The 20943-nt window shown below is 36.0% G+C and overlaps 9 protein-coding genes across 21 annotated transcripts; 4 read left to right on the forward strand and 5 right to left on the reverse strand.

Annotated features, from left to right (window-relative positions):
• Positions 1-38: 38 nt before the first annotated feature.
• W10C6.2 (Lon proteolytic domain-containing protein) lies at positions 39-1057 on the reverse strand (the record flags this gene model as incomplete). Its single annotated transcript, NM_001027235.1, has 3 exons — positions 39-66; positions 425-627; positions 845-1057. 3 exons carry the CDS (start codon positions 1055-1057, stop codon positions 39-41), a joined length of 444 nt encoding a protein of 147 aa, NP_001022406.1.
• A 3527-nt stretch (positions 1058-4584) lies between these two features.
• rps-9 (Small ribosomal subunit protein uS4) lies at positions 4585-5519 on the reverse strand. Its single transcript, NM_063983.7, has 3 exons — positions 5433-5519; positions 5059-5384; positions 4585-4783 (listed from the first exon to the last, which is right to left on the reverse strand). The coding sequence occupies exons 1-3, from the start codon at positions 5508-5510 to the stop codon at positions 4618-4620; spliced, it is 570 nt and encodes a 189-aa protein (NP_496384.1). The 5' UTR covers positions 5511-5519; the 3' UTR covers positions 4585-4617.
• Positions 5520-6106: 587 nt separating this feature from the next.
• lsm-1 (U6 snRNA-associated Sm-like protein LSm1) lies at positions 6107-6685 on the forward strand. The gene is made up of 2 exons (NM_063984.6): positions 6107-6382; positions 6434-6685. Exons 1-2 carry the CDS (start codon positions 6110-6112, stop codon positions 6536-6538), a joined length of 378 nt encoding a protein of 125 aa, NP_496385.1. The 5' UTR covers positions 6107-6109; the 3' UTR covers positions 6539-6685.
• Positions 6686-6820: 135 nt separating this feature from the next.
• Positions 6821-8424, forward strand: F40F8.1 (the record flags this gene model as incomplete). 3 transcript variants are annotated; one of them, NR_132586.1, is made up of 3 exons in its annotated part: positions 6821-6824; positions 6867-7716; positions 7768-8271. NR_132586.1 is itself a non-coding variant. In NM_001313614.4 (3 exons), 3 exons carry the CDS (start codon positions 6821-6823, stop codon positions 8269-8271), a joined length of 687 nt encoding a protein of 228 aa, NP_001300543.1. In that variant the 3' UTR covers positions 8272-8424. The 3 variants fall into 3 exon arrangements, 2 of the variants coding, with proteins under 2 accessions (NP_001300543.1, NP_001366761.1); NM_001313614.4 differs by having other exon boundaries at positions 7538-7716; positions 7768-8424; NM_001381589.2 differs by lacking the exon at positions 6821-6824 and having other exon boundaries at positions 7627-7716; positions 7768-8423.
• Positions 8425-8445: 21 nt separating this feature from the next.
• F40F8.3 (Transmembrane protein 42) lies at positions 8446-9339 on the forward strand (the record flags this gene model as incomplete). The annotated part of the gene is made up of 4 exons (NM_063986.5): positions 8446-8518; positions 8809-8918; positions 8974-9105; positions 9155-9339. The coding sequence occupies 4 exons, from the start codon at positions 8446-8448 to the stop codon at positions 9278-9280; spliced, it is 441 nt and encodes a 146-aa protein (NP_496387.2). The 3' UTR covers positions 9281-9339.
• F40F8.12 (uncharacterized protein) lies at positions 8974-9892 on the forward strand. The gene is made up of 3 exons (NM_001393188.1): positions 8974-9107; positions 9158-9470; positions 9542-9892. The coding sequence occupies exons 2-3, from the start codon at positions 9437-9439 to the stop codon at positions 9853-9855; spliced, it is 348 nt and encodes a 115-aa protein (NP_001379458.1). The 5' UTR covers positions 8974-9107; positions 9158-9436; the 3' UTR covers positions 9856-9892.
• On the reverse strand, positions 9846-11747 carry F40F8.11 (NADAR domain-containing protein; the record flags this gene model as incomplete). Of its 2 annotated transcripts, NM_001267349.4 has the most annotated exons (6): positions 9846-10049; positions 10095-10739; positions 10795-11111; positions 11160-11409; positions 11532-11594; positions 11643-11747. In NM_001267349.4, 6 exons carry the CDS (start codon positions 11739-11741, stop codon positions 10005-10007), a joined length of 1419 nt encoding a protein of 472 aa, NP_001254278.1. The 2 variants fall into 2 exon arrangements, with proteins under 2 accessions (NP_001254278.1, NP_001254279.1); NM_001267350.3 differs by lacking the exons at positions 11160-11409; positions 11532-11594; positions 11643-11747 and having other exon boundaries at positions 10005-10049; positions 10795-11085.
• Positions 11748-12008: 261 nt separating this feature from the next.
• On the reverse strand, positions 12009-14085 carry F40F8.5 (the record flags this gene model as incomplete). Of its 10 annotated transcripts, NM_001267360.3 has the most annotated exons (9): positions 12009-12308; positions 12360-12462; positions 12510-12632; positions 12682-12813; positions 12860-12994; positions 13138-13269; positions 13381-13446; positions 13494-13751; positions 13814-14085. In NM_001267360.3, the coding sequence occupies 9 exons, from the start codon at positions 14082-14084 to the stop codon at positions 12182-12184; spliced, it is 1347 nt and encodes a 448-aa protein (NP_001254289.1). The 10 variants fall into 10 exon arrangements, with proteins under 10 accessions (NP_001254289.1, NP_001254285.1, NP_001254287.1 ...); NM_001267356.5 differs by lacking the exon at positions 13138-13269 and having other exon boundaries at positions 12182-12308; positions 13814-14084; NM_001267358.5 differs by lacking the exon at positions 12860-12994 and having other exon boundaries at positions 12182-12308; positions 13814-14084.
• Positions 14086-18560: 4475 nt separating this feature from the next.
• On the reverse strand, positions 18561-19397 carry F40F8.4 (Fatty-acid and retinol-binding protein 1). Its single transcript, NM_063988.6, has 4 exons — positions 19238-19397; positions 19119-19179; positions 18787-19061; positions 18561-18704 (listed from the first exon to the last, which is right to left on the reverse strand). The coding sequence occupies exons 1-4, from the start codon at positions 19382-19384 to the stop codon at positions 18600-18602; spliced, it is 588 nt and encodes a 195-aa protein (NP_496389.1). The 5' UTR covers positions 19385-19397; the 3' UTR covers positions 18561-18599.
• Positions 19398-20943: the final 1546 nt, after the last annotated feature.

The raw sequence follows: 20943 nt of genomic DNA on the forward strand, positions 1-20943 counted from the left end.
AAGCGAAAACGCGGATATTCAAGAAATTATAAAAAGTTTTAGGAGTCGGCTGAAGATCCTCGAGAGCTGGAAGAAGATATGGAGCCTTTTCCTTCTAAACAACTGGCTCATTTCTACTTTTTGAAGATTTCATTCAATTAAATAAAATATTCAATGATCTAGGAGTAACTTCAACTTCAACCACATAGTTGCTCATTCGCCATTTATTTGAAACTTGCGAATGTTCAATAACATTTGATTGCTCATAAAACTTTATTTGATAAAAAAAAGAGTATGGAAAATAATTTGGATCAGGACGAGTGTATATTGAAGTTGAGAGGGAAAATGTTGAAGAGAAACCAGAGAAATTGATCGAGTAGATTCTTGGCAAGTTTTGAAATTATATGGTTTTAATAAGTTTTGAACATTTTTAAATACAACTAACCATGGAGCATTTAGTATATTTCGGAGTCTACGGTTCCACTGGATCCGATGCTCAATTCTCATGAAAGCGTCTGTGAGATTTGTCACAGGAATCACAAAGTCCAAGAATTCCTCTGGCACCTGATGAGTGTCTGCTGCACACATCATAAGCTTCTCTTTGCGGCCTGCCAAACACGCGTACAAACTGTCGACCACGTCATCAACCTGAAAATGTGCTCCCGTTATATTATGTACTTAGTTTTTAAAACGTATGGATGCAAATTCTAAACGTTTTTCTCCGCTCTGTGGGTAAATTGCTTTAAAACACGCCCAAAGGGGGAACAAAAAAGGCATTTCAGGCAGTCTTCAGGTCCTGAAACTGAACTTTCCTCCTATGGAACCCCTAGGGCGGTGTTTTTTAAAATAAAAAATAAAAACTTACAGAGGTAACATTTCCCAAATGGTCCACGCCACCCGTGAATGCCCAATGATCAGGAACGGTCTTGTTAGTGATGGCGGCCCAGAAGACAACTGATGAAGCAAGCCCAGACGAAGTTCCTTCAAAGCGGTGGCGATCCCCGAAGTCGAGAACAATTCTTCTGACAATCGGCGGGAGCTCTACTCCATACAAAAGTCGAACAGAGTTGTACGCCATTCTTGCTCTATTGACAACCAGCGAACTGACATCCCCGTAGACATGGAAGGATTCCCAGTGATCCTCGACCCAAGCATAGGCTGAAAAAGTTCCCTTGACTTTCGACTATTGCAACTATAAGTTTTTTATGCCTAGACCAGAGATGGGCGGATATTTTTTCGGATATTTTCTAATAATGAATTTATCAATTAGTATTGATGTAGTTATTCTGGAAGAAATGTATCCGAACAAAAGAGTAACTATTAAGCAACATTTTAATATGATAAAACCTAGAAAAATTCTACAAGTTTTCCTTACCGAGACCTTAAAACTTATTAGCCGAGCAACATCGGATATCGGATATTACGGATATTACGGATATCGGATAATGGACTTGCATATCGTTTATACAGAAAACTTGTAGAATTTTTCTAGGTTTTATCATATTAAAATGTTGCTTAATAGTTACTCTTTTGTTCGGATACATTTCTTCCAGAATAACTACATCAATACTTATTTATAAATTCATTATTAGAAAATATCCGAAAAAAATATCCGCCCACCTCTGGCCTAGACGCAGCTAACTTTGCGTAAAAATATCAAAAACTGGGGATTTATATAAGAAGCCTTAAAAATCTCACAAATCTTGACATGCCGAGGCCGTTGAACGCCGTCAGCAGTAATAAAAATAAAAATAAAAATAAAAATAAAAATAAAAATAAAAATAAAAATAAAAATAAAAATAAAAATAAAAATAAAAATAAAAATAAAAATAAAAATAAAAATAAAAATAAAAATAAAAATAAAAATAAAAATAAAAATAAAAATAAAAATAAAAATAAAAATAAAAAAAATAATAAAAATAAAAATAAAAATAAAAATAAAAATAAAAATAAATTTTTATTTTTATTTTTATTTTTATTTTTATTTTTATTTTATTTTTAAACATAAAATTTGCTACAAAATGGCTACGGGAATTTCTAAAAAATTTAGTTTGAAGAGATTTATGAATTTTCAAAGTTTGGAAAATCTATTAATTTTGCATATAATTTTTATAAATTCTGAAAGAACATAAAATTTGCTACAAAATGGCTACGGGAATTTCTAAAAAATTTAGTTTGAAGACAGAAATTAATTTTCAAAGTTTGGAAAATCTATTAATTTTACATATAAATTGTGGTCTACAAGGTATGACTGAAAATTCACTTTTTCTGCTTGAACTTGGCGGTTTCAAAATTTTTTGAAATTCTGTTTTTAAATTTTGAAAGAACATAAAATTTGCTACAAAATGGCTCCGGGAATTTCTAAAAAATTTAGTTTGAAGCCAGAAATTAATTTTCAAAGTTTGGAAAATCTATTAATTTTGCATATAATTTTTATAAATTCTGAAAGAACATAAAATTTGCTACATAATGGCTACGGGAATTTCTAAAAAAGTTAGTTTGAAGCCAGAAATTAATTTTCAAAGTTTGGAAAATCTATTAATTTTGCATATAAATTGTGGTCTACAAGGTATGACTGAAAATTCACTTTTTCTGCTTGAACTTGGCGGTTTCGAATTTTTTTGAAATTCTGTTTTCAAATTCTGAAAGAACATAAAATTTGCTACAAAATGGTTACGGGAATTTTTGAAAAAGTTAGTTTGAAGCCAGAAATTAATTTTCAAAGTTTGGAAAATCTATTAATTTTGCATATAAATTGTGGTCTACAAGGTATGACTGAAAATTCACTTTTTCTGCTTGAACTTGGCGGTTTCAAAATCTTTTGAAATTCTGTTTTTAAATTTTGAAAGAACATAAAATTTGCTACAAAATGGCTACGGGAATTTCTAAAAAATTTAGTTTGAAGACAGAAATTAATTTTCAAAGTTTGGAAAATCTATTAATTTTGCATATAATTTTTATAAATTCTGAAAGAACATAAAATTTGCTACAAAATGGCTACGGGAATTTCTAAAAAATTTAGTTTGAAGACAGAAATTAATTTTCAAAGTTTGGAAAATCTATTAATTTTGCATATAATTTTTATAAATTCTGAAAGAACATAAAATTTGCTACAAAATGGCTACGGGAATTTCTAAAAAATTTAGTTTGAAGACAGAAATTAATTTTCAAAGTTTGGAAAATCTATTAATTTTGCATATAATTTTTATAAATTCTGAAAGAACATAAAATTTGCTACAAAATGGCTACGGGAATTTCTAAAAAATTTAGAAGACAGAAATTAATTTTCAAAGTTTGGAAAATCTATTAATTTTGCATATAATTTTTATAAATTCTGAAAGAACATAAAATTTGCTACAAAATGGCTACGGGAATTTCTAAAAAAGTTAGTTTGAAGCCAGAAATGAATTTTCAAAGTTTGGAAAATCTATTAATTTTGCATATAAATTGTGGTCTACAAGGTATGACTGAAAATTCACTTTTTCTGCTTGAACTTGGCGGTTTCAAAATTTTTTGAAATTCTGTTTTTAAATTTTGAAAGAACATAAAATTTGCTACAAAATGGCTACGGGAATTTCTAAAAAAGTTAGTTTGAAGAGATTTATGAATTTTCAAAGTTTCGAAAATCCACCTATTTTTGCCTATTAATGGTAGTTTTCATTAAATAATAAAATACGCACTAAAAGGTAGGGCTGAAAATGTACTATTTCTGTAACTACGTGAAGCTTCTTGTACCTTCTGTAATATTGTTGTATATTCTAAAAGAGCTCAGAATTTACTACAAAATTAAAAAAAAATTTCTTTCAAGATATTTATGAATTTTCAAAGTTACGAAAATCCATCTATTTTTGCCTATAAAAAAATGTTTGTTTGTTTTTTCTGGACCTTTTTTTTCCTTTTTTTTGGATGAAAAAATTCGCAAAAAATTTTCCCGTGGTGGAGAGTTGAACTCATCCCCTCCCCCCTCCCACCCCCCGGCCCAAGCAGTTAAACCGCTCCTAAACCGCTCCAAAAACCATTGCTGGCCACTTTTCTCCGTCATCCCGAGTCACGTTTTGTCCTTCTTCAGTACTTTCAAAGAGCATTTCCACAATCGGATCTCTTTTCATTTGTTCAAAATAAAATTTATGCCAAAGATCAATAGGCATAGCGGAAAATGCACTTGAAGCGCGCAGAGCTGCAGAAGAAAGAACCGGTTTCTGGCTATATTTCCCACGTGGCCAACGTGGAACGGATTGTTCATTTCTGTAAGCGCAGGAGCTCAATTCGTTAATAAGTTCCATGTATTGTGTTTGCTTGATCATCAGAATAACTTAATTTTGTGCCATTTTTTGTACAAAATCAATAGTTTTGGTCAAAAATGTATTGTTAAATTTTTGATGTGCGGAAAATCTACTTTTTTAAAAAAAATTTGCTGCACACCCCCGGCTTCCATGATTTTTATACTATTTCGATCAAGCCAGCGAAAGTTCTCCAGAAAAACCGCACTGGATTTTTTAAATTCAAATTTGCTCGGACGTGAACAACGGAATCGCACAATTGCTTGTAAAACTATTTCTTCCAAAAGGCTTTTTAAAAAATAAAACGAATCACTGGAAGACGTTATGTCCAACAATTTTATTTGTAACCAAAACAAATTTATTCCTCGTCGTCGCCTCCGGCTCCATCTCCCTTTCTCAAGGTGCGTCGCTTGACGCGTCCTGGACGGCCACCTCCGTATGGAGATTGAAGAGAGAAGTCGATGTGCTTCTGGGAGTCCAAACGAACGATGAAGGATGGGACATCGACAACTTGTCTGCGGACACTGAAAGAGAAGAATTTGAAGTCGATACTAATCTTGTAATTTGTCATGTCATCTTTCAGTGAAATAAATTTTTTAATGAAATATTCCGGACAATGACTACTGGATCAGTCTTCAAAATAGCGCAGGAATACCTAACTGGTTTAAATCGAAAAACATTTGTAAAAAATTAACTGCCAGAACAATCAATTTTCCGAAAGATGAATTTAATGTTAAAATGATAGTTCTAAAAACTGTTTCATTTTTAAATATATTTTTATACAGAAACAAAAACTAACCGGATGTGGTGCTGCTTGATCAAGATACGGGCGTGGTGGATAGACTTGGCAAGTCCGAGCTTGAAGACCTGGGTTTGGAGCCTGCGCTCAAGGAAGTCCTCGACCTTAAGACCGAGAACGTAATCGAGCTTCATCTTGGTCTCGTCGAGGACACCGATCTTGACAAGACGACGGAGAAGGGCATTTCCTTCGAAAAGACGCTTTGGATCCTTGTCTTCAAGAGTAAGAAGCTCACGAGCCGCCTTACGGACCTTGGCGAGGGTGTACTTGACACGCCAGACCTCACGCTTGTTCTTGAGTCCGAAAGTTCCGATGAGCTTGAGCTCCTGTAAAACAAAATTTTAAAATATAAATTTTACTTTGACATTTCAAACCTGGTCAAGGCGCTCCTTCTCGAACGGACGGCGTGGCGACTTTGTCACTTTAGATTGCACAGTCTTCAGACGTGCCATAGTTGAACCCTGAAAAAAATAAATAGAAAATTGAAGTTTGAGGCAGCAACAACGAAAACAGAGGGAAGCAAATTACAAATTAACGATAAAAATAACAATAATGTAATGAAAATTCATTTTTTTAATTAATTTTCTGACAATTTCATTCAAAAATTCAGCGATTTTCCCAAAAAATAATAGAAAAAAAGAAAAATTGTCAGGTTCGGCCTAAAAGAGTGGGGACGACTACGGTCGGTGGTCGTTGCGGGACCCACCCGCGTAAATCGGTGTGCCTTTACCAGAGAAAAAACACCCTCTCATGCATGCACAGTCTCTCGTTTCTTTTCCATTCGGTTCTTTTTAATATTTTCCTGCTAATTTTAACGAGTCTATAGCAGTTTTGAGCTTATATAAATCTTAAACTCATATAATTTCAATAAAAATTAGTAAAAATAACGTTTACCAACGAAAAACACTATCAGGAACTGGCATTCAATGTTAAATATTCATGATTTAAGCCTTTGCCCGTGTTTTTAACCGAAAATTCCACTTATTGTTTGAAATCTCTTCGAATTCAATGTTTTATTCGTATTTTAATCTAATTTTTTCGTTTTCAGATCATGGACTTGCCCGATCCCTATTTACCCGGAGCAATAAGCTTGTTCGAGCAGCTTGACAAAAAATTATTAGTTGTTCTCCGCGACGGACGGAAATTGATTGGCTTCTTGAGATCGATAGATCAATTTGCCAATCTTATATTGGAAGATGTCGTAGAACGCACATTTGTTGAGAAATACTTCTGTGAAACGGGTCAAGGATTCATGCTTATTCGCGGAGAGAATGTTGAGCTTGCTGGAGAAATCGATGATACCATTGAGACTGGACTTACGCAGGTTTTTAAATGATTTTTCTATAATCTATCTCTTAATAATTTATCCTTTCAGGTGTCTCCCGAAGAATTTCGTCGGCTGGAGGATGAGTATATTGCCAAAAATCCGCCAAAGTTCCTAAAACGACAAGCAGAGAAAACAGAAGAACACGATGCATGAATCTGTATTCTGAAAAAAGAAAACACGTCGCACGGGTTGATTCTACATCTCGATTTTCAATTTGAAATTTCCCTTTCTTGTGCTATGTTTGTTTGAAATTTTATGTAATTCCTTGATATTCTGACGAGAAGTAAACTAATTTGATTCAATTTCAAAAATGTTTTGATTTCTTTTTTTTACTTGAAGGTGTTATGATCTGAATATATATCGGAGGATTGCTTTCAACTTCCAATTCCCATCGAAGCCGTATTTAGAAGATCCAAGGACTCGGGTTGCAACTGTATGCGTAAGTTTATTTGTTTTTGGGCAACGCATCAAAATCTTACAGCTTCTGTTCATCTCAAATAAGTTGCTTGGCGCTCTAATCTGCTCGCAAATGCATGCCTAATGCAGCCAAATCTCCACAGAAAACGAGGAGAAATCGATAGAGCGGTGGTGCTTGCTTCTCTTTCCTCTCGCTTAACCAAAAAAGCTTGCATTTTCGTGCTAAAACGTGTCAGTTATGCATATTTTATACTTACCGTATATTCTCTATTAGTGCTACATCTCCAGTAGTACTGCAGTCTCTAATAGTGCTGCATTCAAAAAGGGTCCGAAAAATAGTGCTGCAGTCTCTATTAGTGCTGCACCACATTTTCTATTGAAAGAGTCACTTGATAGTTTCGATATTTTTGGGTATTTTTTTGTATATTTTTGATGAATTTTTGATAATTTACGAGAGTAATTGAATTATGGGGTCTTTTTGTTACAAAAGTTCGCAATTTTTATGAATTTCTGCTAAAAAAAGAGCTTTTGTGTCTAAAAACTAGTGATCTAAAATTGAAAATAGTTGTTCGAAAATTAATGCTGCAGTCTCCAGTAGTACTGCAGTCTCTAATAGTGCTACATTAAAAAAAGGGCCTGGAAATTAGTGTTGCATGCAGCACTAATAGAGAATAGACGGTAATCGTTCCTCCCCCGCTCCCCCGAACAGTCAAATATTCTATCGAAACATTTCAGTTGCGTTCGCTCTCCACGCACTTATCCGCTCTTCTCATCGTCTGAGTCTCTCCACTCTTCATTCAACCCGTCAGAGTGTTTCATTCGGCACGTTAACTCGAAACGACATGCACAACGTGGTTTTTGTTCTCGGGCCTCCTGGATCTGGAAAAGGAACTATTTGCGCTAAAATTCAAGAGGTGAGTTTTTCCTGACAAGTTCTTAATTCTTTTAAAACAAAAATGTTTCAGAATTTGAACTACGTCCACTTATCAGCCGGAGATTTGCTTCGAGCGGAACGTCAAAGAGAAGGAAGCGAGTTCGGAGCTCTCATCGAAAGTCATATCAAAAATGGGTCAATCGTTCCTGTTGAGATCACCTGTTCCCTCCTCGAGAATGCCATGAAAGCTTGTGGAGATGCTAAAGGCTTCCTGGTTGACGGATTCCCGAGAAACGAGGATAACCTTCAAGGATGGAACAAGCAGATGGATGGTAAAGCACTCGTCCAGTTCGTGCTTTTCCTTTCGTGTCCTGTTTCGATTTGCATTGAAAGATGTCTGAATCGTGGCCAAGGGAGAACCGATGACAATGAGGAGTCTTTGAAGAAGCGTGTCGAGACCTACAATCAACAAACCTTCCCAATCATCGAGCACTTTGAAAAATCCGGACTCGTCAGAGAAGTGAAGAGCGAACGTCCGGTGGATGTTGTGTATGCGGATGTGGAGAAGGTGTTCGACGCTGCCAACAAAAAATAAACGGTTCTCTCTCCGTACTTACCCCTAAAGCTTCTTAACTTATGTTTAGTGCAATCCTGATTTCTTTCGCTCTGTGTCGTTTATTTTATCTTGTTCTTGTTCACGGTGGTTTTTTTGTCAGTATAATAAATTCAATGAATAATTTGAAGAAAACTTGAATTAAACTTGCAAATAATGTCGAAGATTAAGAAGCTCTCCAAAAAATATTTTTCGTTGAAATTAAAGAATTTCTTTAAAGTAAGAAAAGGTGTGTGACTACTGTAGTTTTAGATTGTTGCTGCGGAATTTTCACAGATTTTTCATGGTGTTTCTAGTGAATTTGTCAAAAAATCAAGTGATTATTATGCTATATTCAGTTGTGTTTTTAAATAAATCAATGAATTTTCATCGAACAACTAAGAAAATTCGATAAATATTCAGAGTTTGAAATTACAGTAATCTTTAAAGGCGCACATCTTTTCTCCCGGGCTTTTATCGAAATATATCGCGCCTGGGAAATTAAAAATTACCTTTTAAATACGTTTTTTTAAATCGCAGAAAATAAAATGGACAAAAGTCATGTTTTGGCTGCAGTCGCTGGAATGTGTGGCTCAATGGGAGCAGTTTCGGGGAAGCTCGCGTTCGATTGGGATCTCGAACAATACGCAGTAAGATTTACGGAAATTAGAGCTTTCTTTTAAACAGAAATTTCAAATTGTTCAGAGATGCTCCTGTGTCGCCGTCTTTATTGGATCAAATATTGTAATGTGGGCCACCTACACACGAGCTCTGGCACTTTCCGATTGCACCAGCACCCCTATGATCATCAATATGGCCTGCAATTTCGCTCTGACGGTATTGTAAAATATTTCGTGTATTTTTTTGAAAAAATTCTCGAATTCAGGGTATTCTCGGAAGTCTCATATTCTCCGAATCGCATTCCTATCTGTGGTGGCTCCTGCTGATCATGCTCATCACCGGACTCACTATGCTGCTCAGCTCCAAACATGAGGACTTAAAAGAGGAATAGCTTCTTCTTTTTCTTTTGTTGGCTTTCCGTTTTATTCATTCTCCAATAAATTCGCTTTTGTATCCATGGTTGCATCGTTCGTGTCTCCTCGCAACTAGAATCTTCTATCCTTCAAAATTTTTCATTTAGTCCCTTTTCAAATTCTCGTTCAGCAGCATGCAAACCTATATTCTACTTCTTCCATTTTTCAGTGAGTTTGAGAATATGAGAATATTTACATAATTTACAGCGTTTTTATTTAGTTATAACAATAATTTCCAGTAGCGTATTCTGTATGCCAATCTAGTTTTTCACACGCATCTTCTACTCCATCTGTCACAACTTCCAAGTATGCCAACTCTTCACCGACACCTTCCGACGCAGTCGACTCTAATCAGGATTCTTCAACTACAGATTCGGATGCATTGAACCTCGACGATGTTGAGAAGCTTGTCACCTATACGACGAAACAAAAAACTATTTTCATTGCGTGCTGTGGAGGAACATTCGTACTTCTCGTTGCCTTGGCCATTCTCTCTGGACTTTCGGATACAATTGCTCGTTCCCGTCAAAAAACAACAAGAACTCATGCTTGAAATTTTAATCGTTATAAGACTTTGAGAATAAAATTTGTTAACAAAAATAGCATTACAGTTTTGGATTTTTTTCAGAGAAATAATAAAACAAGTTGGACAATTGAGATCCAGATGGGATATTTCAGAAAATTTAATATTTTACAGTCGCTTCAGAAAGTGCCGATGCTCTTCGTGTCGGAGATGAATCCAAATTTCTGAAAATAATAATTATTAATGAGCCATTAAAATAATTGCCTAACCGATGACGTGTCCATAGGCTCTGCTGGGGCGTTGTTGACTCTGAGAGCATTGAAAATCCTGGACATATCGACAACCTGGATTTCTCCCGAGCTGATCTTCTGTCGTAACTGCATAAGAATCACTCCGAGAACGTTGCGTCCTTGTGCAAAAACTGGGCAGTGTTGAACTGTTGTCTTGTTAAGTGGGAAAGTAGCAGGAATTTTCAAATGTTTCACACCAGCTTTCGATAAATCATCCAACCATTTTTTAATCGCCGGGATCGTACATCCTGTTCCGTATATACTGTCACGAGCGAACGCATGGACCAGAATGTTATCTCCGCTTTCTTTGAGAGCTTCGCGCAAATGAGCAGACTGGGTGACTTTCGCATGAAGAGCTTTTTGGATCGTCTCGAGACCTTTGCTGTTCCTCCATTCATCCACCTTCTCCTTGCTGATATTCGCTGCTTTGATTATATCCTTAGCTAGTGCGCTGTGCGACTTTTTCTCCGCATCTTCGATAGTTTCAACGATAGGTTTTCCGTTCTCATCACGAACACCTCTGTTCAATTTGTCGCTTGATACTCCAGTCAAATCAGTGACTTTGCAAATTTGGTAGTAGTGGTCGCAGCTTCCATAGATCTTATTGTCGATGAGAACTGGGAACTGAAACAAAAAATTTAAAAGTAATTAATTAATCTTTTAAAAAATGTGTCCCTACATTGTGTTTAGTGGTGAAAACACTGTCGAATCCGTGGAAAGCTGTGATATTCTCGGAAGAAACATTCAGAGTGATGGCAGGAGAATCATCAGGAAGATGAACATATGGAATATCATCCTTATTGTTTGATGGTTTCGGAGCGCCATTGAATCGTCCTCCTCGATTGAAACCTCCACGACCTCTTCCTCCGCTTCCTCTCCCGCGACCACGTCCACCTCCTCCTCCACGAGCAGTTTGATTTTGAAGTCCGTTGGTCTCCCAACTGTTACCTTCCAATCGGTGGTTTGGCATCTTCTGAACGCCTTTTGTTCCTCTTTCTGAAAATTAACAATTTTTTTTCAGAAAGATACGGATGGAAAACTCACTATTAACGGTCTTCACCGTTCCACGAGCCACTTTGAATATTGGTTTTGGAGCTGCCTCCGCGATTTTCGACACACTAGGTTTCTCGTGTGGTTTGCTCGGATCGATTGTGACCAAATGGAACTGCTGTGATCCTGACGACCAAGCTTTATTAGGCCTCTGATGATGTCTCCGATATGGTTTTTGCACTGGTTTTGACGTAGTTTTTGCTGCTGTGCTTTTTGCTGGATAGTACGGTGCCGCTTCGTACGCCTGAAAAATATAACAATTAGTAAACCAATAATGTGGGTAGGAGAAGAAGAGAAAGTAGAAAAGTGTTGGGTACTTTTTCTCCTCTTCCGCTCAAAATATTGGTAAAATATTAAAATATTCACCTGGGCAGAAGATGAGAAAAAGTTTGGTGTCCCACTGAGTGATGGATAAACTGGATTATACTGCTGAAAATTCAAATAATAGAAATTGTTTTTCGGAAGATTAATTAAAACCTCTTGAGATTGGGCCGATGGAGCCCAAGAGTCATTTCCAGAACTCTGCCCGTGGCTGTAATAGTTGTTATTCCAGGGATATGAACCCGAATATGCCATTTTATACAATTCACTAAAATTTTTAGTAAATTTATCGGTTTTATAATTTATTTCTCGCTAAAAAACAAAGTAAATTCACAAAATAAAATGGAGAAAACCGCTGAATGTTCGAAAATAAAAATAAGAATTATTTAGCAATGGGGCGCGATTGCAGTGTTCCAAAACCGGGGAAGTTCAAATCTATTTATTTGGAATTTCGAGTTAATTTGATGTGATCTATTTATTTATTGTTATAACCGATTATTAATATCCTTCAAAAATATACAGAAATTAAAAATTTTATTCAATTATTCAATTCCACACCGAAACACAAACACAAAGTTTTGAAGCATTTAGTAGGTAAGCATATAGACACGAATAATGCTCACAGATTGTGCACAAATTTAGCTATTTTGTTCTTTCTACAAGAAATTCGAATGAAATTATTCATTTCCATATGGTTACAGCTTTCCGTAGCACTTGGATACTTGAGTCAAATATTCCGAGTATTTCTTGGCGCGGAGCTTCTGAAGAGCAAGAATATCGTCCTGTTGTTTTCCCTTTGGAAGATCTTCGTCTGGTAAACAGCTGAAAAGGAAGCCAATTGTGAGAAAGAAAGAAGAAACCAGAAATAATTACATATTTTCGCGTTCACAATGCTTTGTGAACTTTGAGCTCATCGCGGAGAGCTGATCATGGCCAGCTGTAGAGCAGACAGTACGGCGGGAGCGAGAAGCAATCACTGAAATTTGGCTCTTAAATTTGATAAATTAATGAAAAATGTATTACCATGTCGCCTCTTGTGATTGTGTCCAGTATGGTCAACATTTGGGTCATTTGGATCATGATCATCAGATCTACGACGACGATGATTGTGTCCAGTGTGGTCGATGGTAGTGTCACTCGGGTCATCTGAAATTAATTTACTTTGTCGACGAACACCTACACCACAATGGCTCACCATCCTGATCTCTCCTACGTCTATGATTATGTCCAGTGTGATCAACATTCGGATCATTCGGATCATGATCCTCTGATCTACGACGACGGTGGTTATGCCCGGTGTGATCAATGGTAGTGTCACTTGGGTCATCTAAAAATAAGAATTTTTTAAGGTGAAGTTCTCATTCAGCACCAACCATCATGGTTTCTCTTGCGTCTATGGTGGTTATGCCCAATGTGATCTACATTTGGATCGTTTGGGTCATGATCATCAGATCTGCGACGGCGGTGGTTATGACCGGTGTGATCAATGGTAGTGTCACTTGGGTCATCTGAAAATCCACAGAATAATAAATCGTAGCTTGTCAAATGCTAAAGGACTTAAAAAACTATCTAACAGGAAATCAAGGTTAAGACTGCAGGTAAGGGTAGATGGAAATTCAAATTTTCGAGGTGGAGGTACAGAAAGCCTTACCATCATGGTTTCTCTTGCGTCTATGATTATGCCCTGTGTGATCTACATTGGGATCGTTTGGATCATGATCATCCGATCTACGACGGCGGTGATTGTGTCCAGTGTGGTCGATGGTTGTGTCAGTCGGATCATCTGAAAATAGATTTTGTTTAGGTATCGAAATTTTTGTTAACGAAGTCTTGCTCTGACTTAGTATGAACTATGATGCTCTTGGCATTGCCTGATCTTTAAAAATTTCCTTACCATCTTGGTTTCTCTTGCGTCTATGATTGTGTCTAGTGTGGTCGATGGTAGTGTCACTTGGGTCATCTGTAACTGAACAGGTTGAACTTCAATAAATAATAAAAATCTTTTACCATCGATACTTCTCTTTACTCTATGGTTATGGCCAGTATGATCAACATTAGGATCATTCGGATCGTGATCTCCATTCCTTCGGACTCTTCCATGATGATCAACATGTGTTCCGTGCTTCTTACGATCCATATTTTCCCGATGCTTCATATCATTGCCATGATGACCCTCATGATTGTGATGTCTTCTTCTTCTTGCATGATCATTAGTGTCCTCTTGATCCTCAGTAGGTTCTCCCATGTCACCATCGAGAACTGTTCCTGAAAAAATGACAGATTATTTTTTTGTTGGTTTTTTTATGCCTGAAATACTAAAAACTAACTCTTCGGCCTGCTCTTCTCCTCGACATACTTTCTGCAAGCAGTCACAGCCTCCTTATACTCATTGGAAACCTTTTGGAAGTCCTTCCAGCTCTTTTCTAGCTCCTCCTTGGTCTCGCAGACAGCTTGCGAAGTTTTTTGTTCGTGGCATTCTCGTTCCAGCTGCTTCTCTCGTTTGTTGGTAGCCATACGGAGAATTGTATCAGGGGAGCATTCAAATGCGATGGTTGAGATGACCAGTAAACTGGCCAATAAGGAGATCCGAACAATCATCCTAAAATGGAATGTCTTCAATTGAGTTGCAAGTTTAAGAGCTTATATCTACACCAGGGGAGGCAATTGCCGTTTGCAAATTTTTTGCCGACAAATTTGGTAAATCGGCAAATGGCGAATTGCCGATTTGCCGGAAAATTTCAACTCCTGCAAATTGCCGAATTGTCTTTTGCCGGATATCAGATTTGCCGGAAACACTTAAAACACGTACAATTTTGCCGATTGAAATTGAAATTCTGAAATTTTCAAAAAAAAAGTCCAAAACCCAAATTTGCCGAAAATATTGGGCAATTGCCGTTTTTCCGACAAATTCGACAAATCGGCATTTTATCGGCTTGCCGATTTGCCGGAAATTTCAATTCCGGCAATTCGCCGCCTACCTCTGATCTACACATATTTAAAGTTTAGTCAAAATGATTGGGAACTGAAAAAAAAAAATATAGAAGGTTTATTCAATCCCAGAGAGTACTGATTTTGTTAAAAATTGGGCAACTTCAAACATAAACAAGCTTATCAACTGATAGAAAACGTTTTTTGATAAACGATCAAAAAGGGCTGGTCAAACATTTTTGATTGATTTGAGAAACTCTAGCAAGTAACAGTAGTAAAAAAAGTAATTGAAAACAAATTTCGGCTGTTGGACACATGCGAGCATGCTTTTATTGCCCACCGGAAGAGCCCAGTAGTGGTTTTCAAGTTTTTTTCTTCATGAGAAATGAATGGGGGGGGGGGTATGAAGGAGTTAATTGATATTTTCAGGTCTAGAAGATTTAGGGAAAATAAAAAATAAATGAAATATAATTAGAATGATTCAAGTGTACTAGAATAATCTAAACTCGAAAAATAAGAAATTCCTATCTCGAATGCACTTTTTAAACGGCCTGAAAACCTGACAAGATATTGTCGGAAAATGACAGTTGGCACAATTTCGTGGAATGATGTAATTCAAAAGAGCAAAATGACATCGAAATTCGATTTTGATTGGCTCTCGAAAAACCCAAGACACAAGTGCTCAATCAATCAAAATCTGGCTCAATAGATCTTCTTCTTTTCTCGTGTAATTCAGTATTGCGGGAAAAAAAAGAGGAAGAGAGGTAGTTTGTTTTGGTTTTCGTTTGGACCAATTTGCTTGAGTTGTCAGGTCGAATCAACGGGAAAGAAGTGTGAGTTGACAATATTAAAGAGCAAAAGGGAGAAGCATATCAACAAGTAGATGAGTCAATAGCATGTGATGATCATGATAGACGAATTATTTTGGGAGAGAAGATAAGAAATTACAAGGTTCGAGGGTTTTCAAAAATTGATGGAAAGAATTCAAACAACAAACATTCTGGCAGATATTTTGGAAAATCTTGTTCTGAAAAAACCTGAATTTATTTTTAATGGAGTTGCAAATTAACAACTTTTCGGTCTCGTAAAAAAGTGGCCTAAATTTGAGAAACATTTTGCAGAATTTTCTTAGAAACTCCAGGATTTGGCTGAAGTAGTTTTATTTTAAGATTTTAAATTCTAAAAACGATAAAATATAAAATTTGAAACTGGGGTGGGCGGCAAACGATTTTTTTCTCGACAAATCGGTGATTTTTGCCGGAATTGAAAACTTCCGGCAAATCGGCAGACCGGCAAATTGCCGATTTGCCTAGTTTGCCGAAAAAACGGCAAATGCCAAAAATTTTCGGCAAATTGTGGTTTTTTACATTTTTGTTTTGGAAATTTCAGTATTTCAATTTTAATCGACAAAATTGTAGGCATCCTATGAACGTTCGTACATCTTTTGTGAAAAGTAAGCAAATTCAATGAAAATATCTACGGGAAAAAAAATTCAGAAAGGCACAGTTTTAAGTGGCCCCGAAAAAAATTCCTCAGAACATTTCCGGCAAATGAAAATTTTCGGCAAATCTGCAAACCGGCATTAGCCGATTTGCCGAGTTGTCCGACAAAAAAAATTCGGTATTCTGGTTTTGGTAAATTTTCAATTTTTTATAAACTTTTGTCAAAAAATGACCAAGTTGTCTAGATTCCAAATGAACACTTTAAGTTTTCAGGTTTCGCGAAAAAGTTTGGCGCATGCCATTACCAAAAGGGTTTCCTATTAAAAACGGCAGAATTTTCAATTTCACCTGTTGGGACACATAAATTAATTCAAATTGAGAATTAATGTCGAACATTAAAGGTCGAAAATCAAATGTTTAGATTATAGGCACTCGGGCCTTCAAGGTGGCCTACGCCTGCCTCGCCGGAAGTATTGGAATTGGGACTGCTGAGAAAAATAGGTCGGCAGGCGCGGTCGCCTCAAGAAAATGTAAGAGCCTTCAAAAAACTTGTTCTAATGTGAAACTACATACTTTTTTTTCAAAATCTGATTTCTGTATATTTTTGTTTTTAATAAAAATATGATAAGTCTTCAAACAAAAACCTTTATGGTGCGTCCATAGTCTGCGGAAAAAAACAAGGAGTTTCTCGCTTTGTTATTGGTCAATTTCAAAATAGTGGGCGTGTTCAACCAATTAGAGGCTGTAAAATTTTAAGCTGAGCAATGGGAAAACAAGAAACAACAGCTGATTGGTTGGCCACACCTACTTTTTTGAATTTTGAGGAAAAAAAAGCGAGGAACTCCGGTTTTTCCGCAGACTATGGACGCACCATTAAAAAATGTAAAAACCTCAAAAAAAAGGAAAAAAGTCCAGAAAAAACAAACAAAGTAGGTCACGTCATGACCTACTTTTTTAGTAGGTCACGTTAAAAATTAGGTCATGACCTACTTTTTTAGTAGGTCACGTTAAAAATTAGGTCATGACCTACTTTTTTTAGTAGGTCACGTTAAAAATTAGGTCATGACCTACTTTTTTTAGTAGGTCACGTTAAAAAGTAGGTCATGACCTACTTTTTTTAGTAGGTCACGTTAAAAATTAGGTCATGACCTACTTTTTTTAGTAGGTCACGTTAAAAAGTAGGTCATGACCTACTTTTTTTAGTAGGTCACGTTAAAAAAAAGGTCATGACCTACTTTTTTTAGTAGGTCACGTTAAAAAAAAAGGTCATGACCTACTTTTTTTAGTAGGTCATGTTAAAAAAAGGTCATGACCTACTTTTTTAGTAGGTCACGTTAAAAATTAGGTCATGACCTACTTTTTTTAGTAGGTCACGTTAAAAATTAGGTCATGACCTACTTTTTTTAGTAGGTCACGTTAAAAATTAGGTCATGACCTACTTTTTTTAGTAGGTCACGTTAAAAAGTAGGTCATGACCTACTTTTTTTAGTAGGTCACGTTAAAAAAAAGGTCATGACCTACTTTTTTTAGTAGGTCACGTTAAAAAAAAAGGTCATGACCTACTTTTTTTAGTAGGTCATGTTAAAAAAAGGTCATGACCTACTTTTTTTAGTAGGTCACGTTAAAAAGTAGGTCATGACCTACTTTTTTAGTAGGTCACGTTAAAAATTAGGTCATGACCTACTTTTTTTAGTAGGTCACGTTAAAAAGTAGGTCATTACCTACTTTTTTTAAAAGTAGGTCACGTTAAAAAGTAGGTCATGACAAAAAAAAAATTCCGAAAAAAATTCCGAACAATTTTGAAAAATTTTCCAAAAAAAATTTCGGAAAATATCATAAGCATATCATAATATCATAAGGTCTTATGTTTTTCCCAAAGTGATCTCTACAATTTGCATATCGTTGACATTTCTGTAAGAAAAACATCTTATCATCAATAATCACCATAAATTAAAGTCCATACTGCAAGGGTTTCTATTGAGAAATTCGCTGGAAAATAACTAGAAAACATAAAAATTAATTAGAACAAGCAAGGACGTCAATATAAAATGTTTTCTACGAGAACGAAAAATTTCCGGCTGATGACCTCAATGCTTTCGCTTGACCGGGTCGTGTTTGAATTGACTCTTCGAACAAAATTGAGCTAAAATTACATAGTGATTCATAGATTTTTCTGTTTATTTGAACTAATAAAACTGATATCGAGTTTAAAAACTCCTGCCTCATACCTACCTACTTACTTTATTTTTGACACAAATTCACAAATTTTACCGTTTCAATTAGCTTGTGAAAAGATCATATAAAATATGCACTTTGTATGTACGCACGTAGGCACACGGAAGGCCTAGGTTGCCTTGAAGGCAGGCGTGTAGGCATTTTTGTACCTACCCGGTTGTAGAGCAACAACCAACAGAAAACACTCTATGAATATTGTTAACCTGATTGCTTCGAAATACAAATGAATTAGCCCGAATATTTTAAAAGCAGACTTTTGCCAAAAGTTTGTAAAAATTCATATTTCGTACTATCAACACTACTTACTGGAAAAAAGGGTTCCTGGTCTAATTAACAAAACATGTGAGCACCCAAATTTTCTCAGAATCTTGTTTTGTCATTTCATTAAAAACAAATGAAGTCTTTGTTTTCAGAGCAGACATACATCTGAGTACGATTGTAGTTTGTATGTAGGTGTTGGAAATTAAAAAAACACATATTTTCAATTTTATAAAAACCCAATTAAAAGTTAATACACAAGATTGAAATTCTCCACAGCCAAATATTGAGCGGCATCTTCCGTGGCGATAGCCCAGTCTTCTTCAGTCATCGAGTACTTGACAGTGTCCATTATCTGGAATGGGATCAGTTTAAGGAGCTGATTATTAATCTTTCAATAATTGAATTAATTTTTTACAATTATCAGAAAATCTTACCTTTTGTCCGAACTCGATATTAAAGTATTGCCGGAAAACTTCATAGATCAACGCCAACTGCTCGTCCTCAGTCTTTCCCTTGGCATTAGCTGTAACTTCAGCCCGATCCTTATCCATTGCGTCTCCCATAAAATCTTGAACTGCGTCGAGTGCATGGAAGAAGATCACCTTCAACTGTTGGAATCCTCCGAAAGCCTTTTCAGCCTTTTGAATTGATTCCCAACTTTCAGACTTCTGATCCGCAGTCATTGTGCTCAATGTTGGCTCAATCATTTCTAAAATTTGATGAAACCTTGTGTGTTGAAAATAATAAATGTTGAAAAAAGACAAACCTTTGCCAATTTGCTCCAGAGTTCTAGACTTACGGACAACTTCAGACAACGCGCGGAATAACTGGAAAATTATATTTTCAAAAGTTCTTATTCTACCAAAAAATAGTGATAAATCTCACAGTACGAATCTGCGTCTTGCTCAAATAAGTAGAAATGTCTGGATAAATCTGATCAACGAGTAATTCCAACTGCTCATTGCTCTTCGATGCGGTTGGAAGAGCAACGGAGAATGCTGCGAGAAGCGGAAAAATGACAAGGTATTTCATGGTCGACTGAATGAAAGTTTGTTCGAAAAAAAACTCGGGGAACAAAATATCGACACGGTGAACAGATTATCCGCCTACCGCTCATCAATAACATGAGATTGGAGCGGATTTAAAATTAAACTGAAAACTATTGATTTGTTGAAAAAAGCTAATGTGAAGTTTGATCATTTGAGTTCAAATTAAGTTGTAGTTGGTTTCAGAAAATACAGGGTGCGCCAAAAGTATACATAGTAACACATTCAAAGTGAAGTAAGTTTCGCAAAATGACCCGTATCAATAAGATAATTTGGAAAGAAGGTAATTAAAATATTCTGAAAACAATGGATATAAAACTATTGCACGAAAAATGCGTTACCATACTTTTGGCGCACCCTGTAGTAATCTGGAGCCAGGGCTCTACTCATGTAAAATAGTTCCACTTAAAAAAAACACTACTAATAGAGACTTCAAGATTGTTAAATTTCTATTATGGATCGATGAAGCCTCAAAGGGAGCTCCAAACTTCATGCTCAATACAACTTTTCGAGTTTTAAAAGCTCAATTCTGAGTTTGGATAGACATCATTCCCCAACTCTGAAAGTAAGGAAAAACATCCAATTGTTTAGTTTTCCCACCGGAAAATCAGAGCACTGGTCAGTCGGTTATGAATTACCCTCGTCCCTTGGCTTCCTCCATCTCTATATCTTTTCGTGTCAAGTTCCAAGAGAAGAAGAAATAAGGAGAAGGAGCCTCTCCCCCTATGGGTAACCCTGATTGTGTCGAATTTTGTTCTTCCGTTACAGCTTTTTGGTCATCTTTTTTCTACCACAAAAAAGGAGGACAACCAATTTAGATAGAGACCCATGAAAACCGCCAATAAGAAGATCCATTTCCATTTTCTTCTCGGCTCATTGTGCTTTTCTCTCCCAGTTTCTTTTTTTCTTCACCCTCATCAACCTTCTTCATCAATTTCTTGTCCTCACATTCTGCTTTTTCTATTCATTTTCTTTTATTTTCAACCCGAGCTCTACCCTCTTCTAATTTCCTGACCACTTTTGGACTCTCTGTGCACCTGACTTTCTCTTCCTCAGTCCCTCTCTCGTTTCTCAATTCCAATTTCCTTGATAACCAAGAATCTGTCAACCAAATCTTGAGATCTTTTGGTGTTGCCGACTTTGATTTTCTTATACATATATAGCTTTTTAGCAAATTGACTTCTTGGCTTTTTAAATATTTCAGCTCAAATTGTACATTTATATAATTGTCACATAAACTGGTTTCAAAAAGCTATAAGACTAGGAGTTTGATAAACCTTATTTACACATTCCGAACTTGTCAAGTTGGAACGAGTGAGTAAGTGTATGGCATTTCATCAAGAAGCTTTTTTTTCCCTAATGGCGTGGGTGGATGTGTTTTCTGACTAGAGGTTTTTAAAAAATAAGAGAACAACTTTTGATATTTATTCTAGACACTAACTGTGTTGTTTTTTTAAAATGCATGTGTAGTCAAACATTTTAGAGGTTTATCCATGCGACATTTTTTAAATTTCTGAAAAACCACAGTTTCCAAATTTTGGTAAT

This window comes from Caenorhabditis elegans, chromosome II (genome assembly GCF_000002985.6).
Source record: "Caenorhabditis elegans chromosome II".
NCBI classification, from domain to species: domain Eukaryota; kingdom Metazoa; phylum Nematoda; class Chromadorea; order Rhabditida; family Rhabditidae; genus Caenorhabditis; species Caenorhabditis elegans.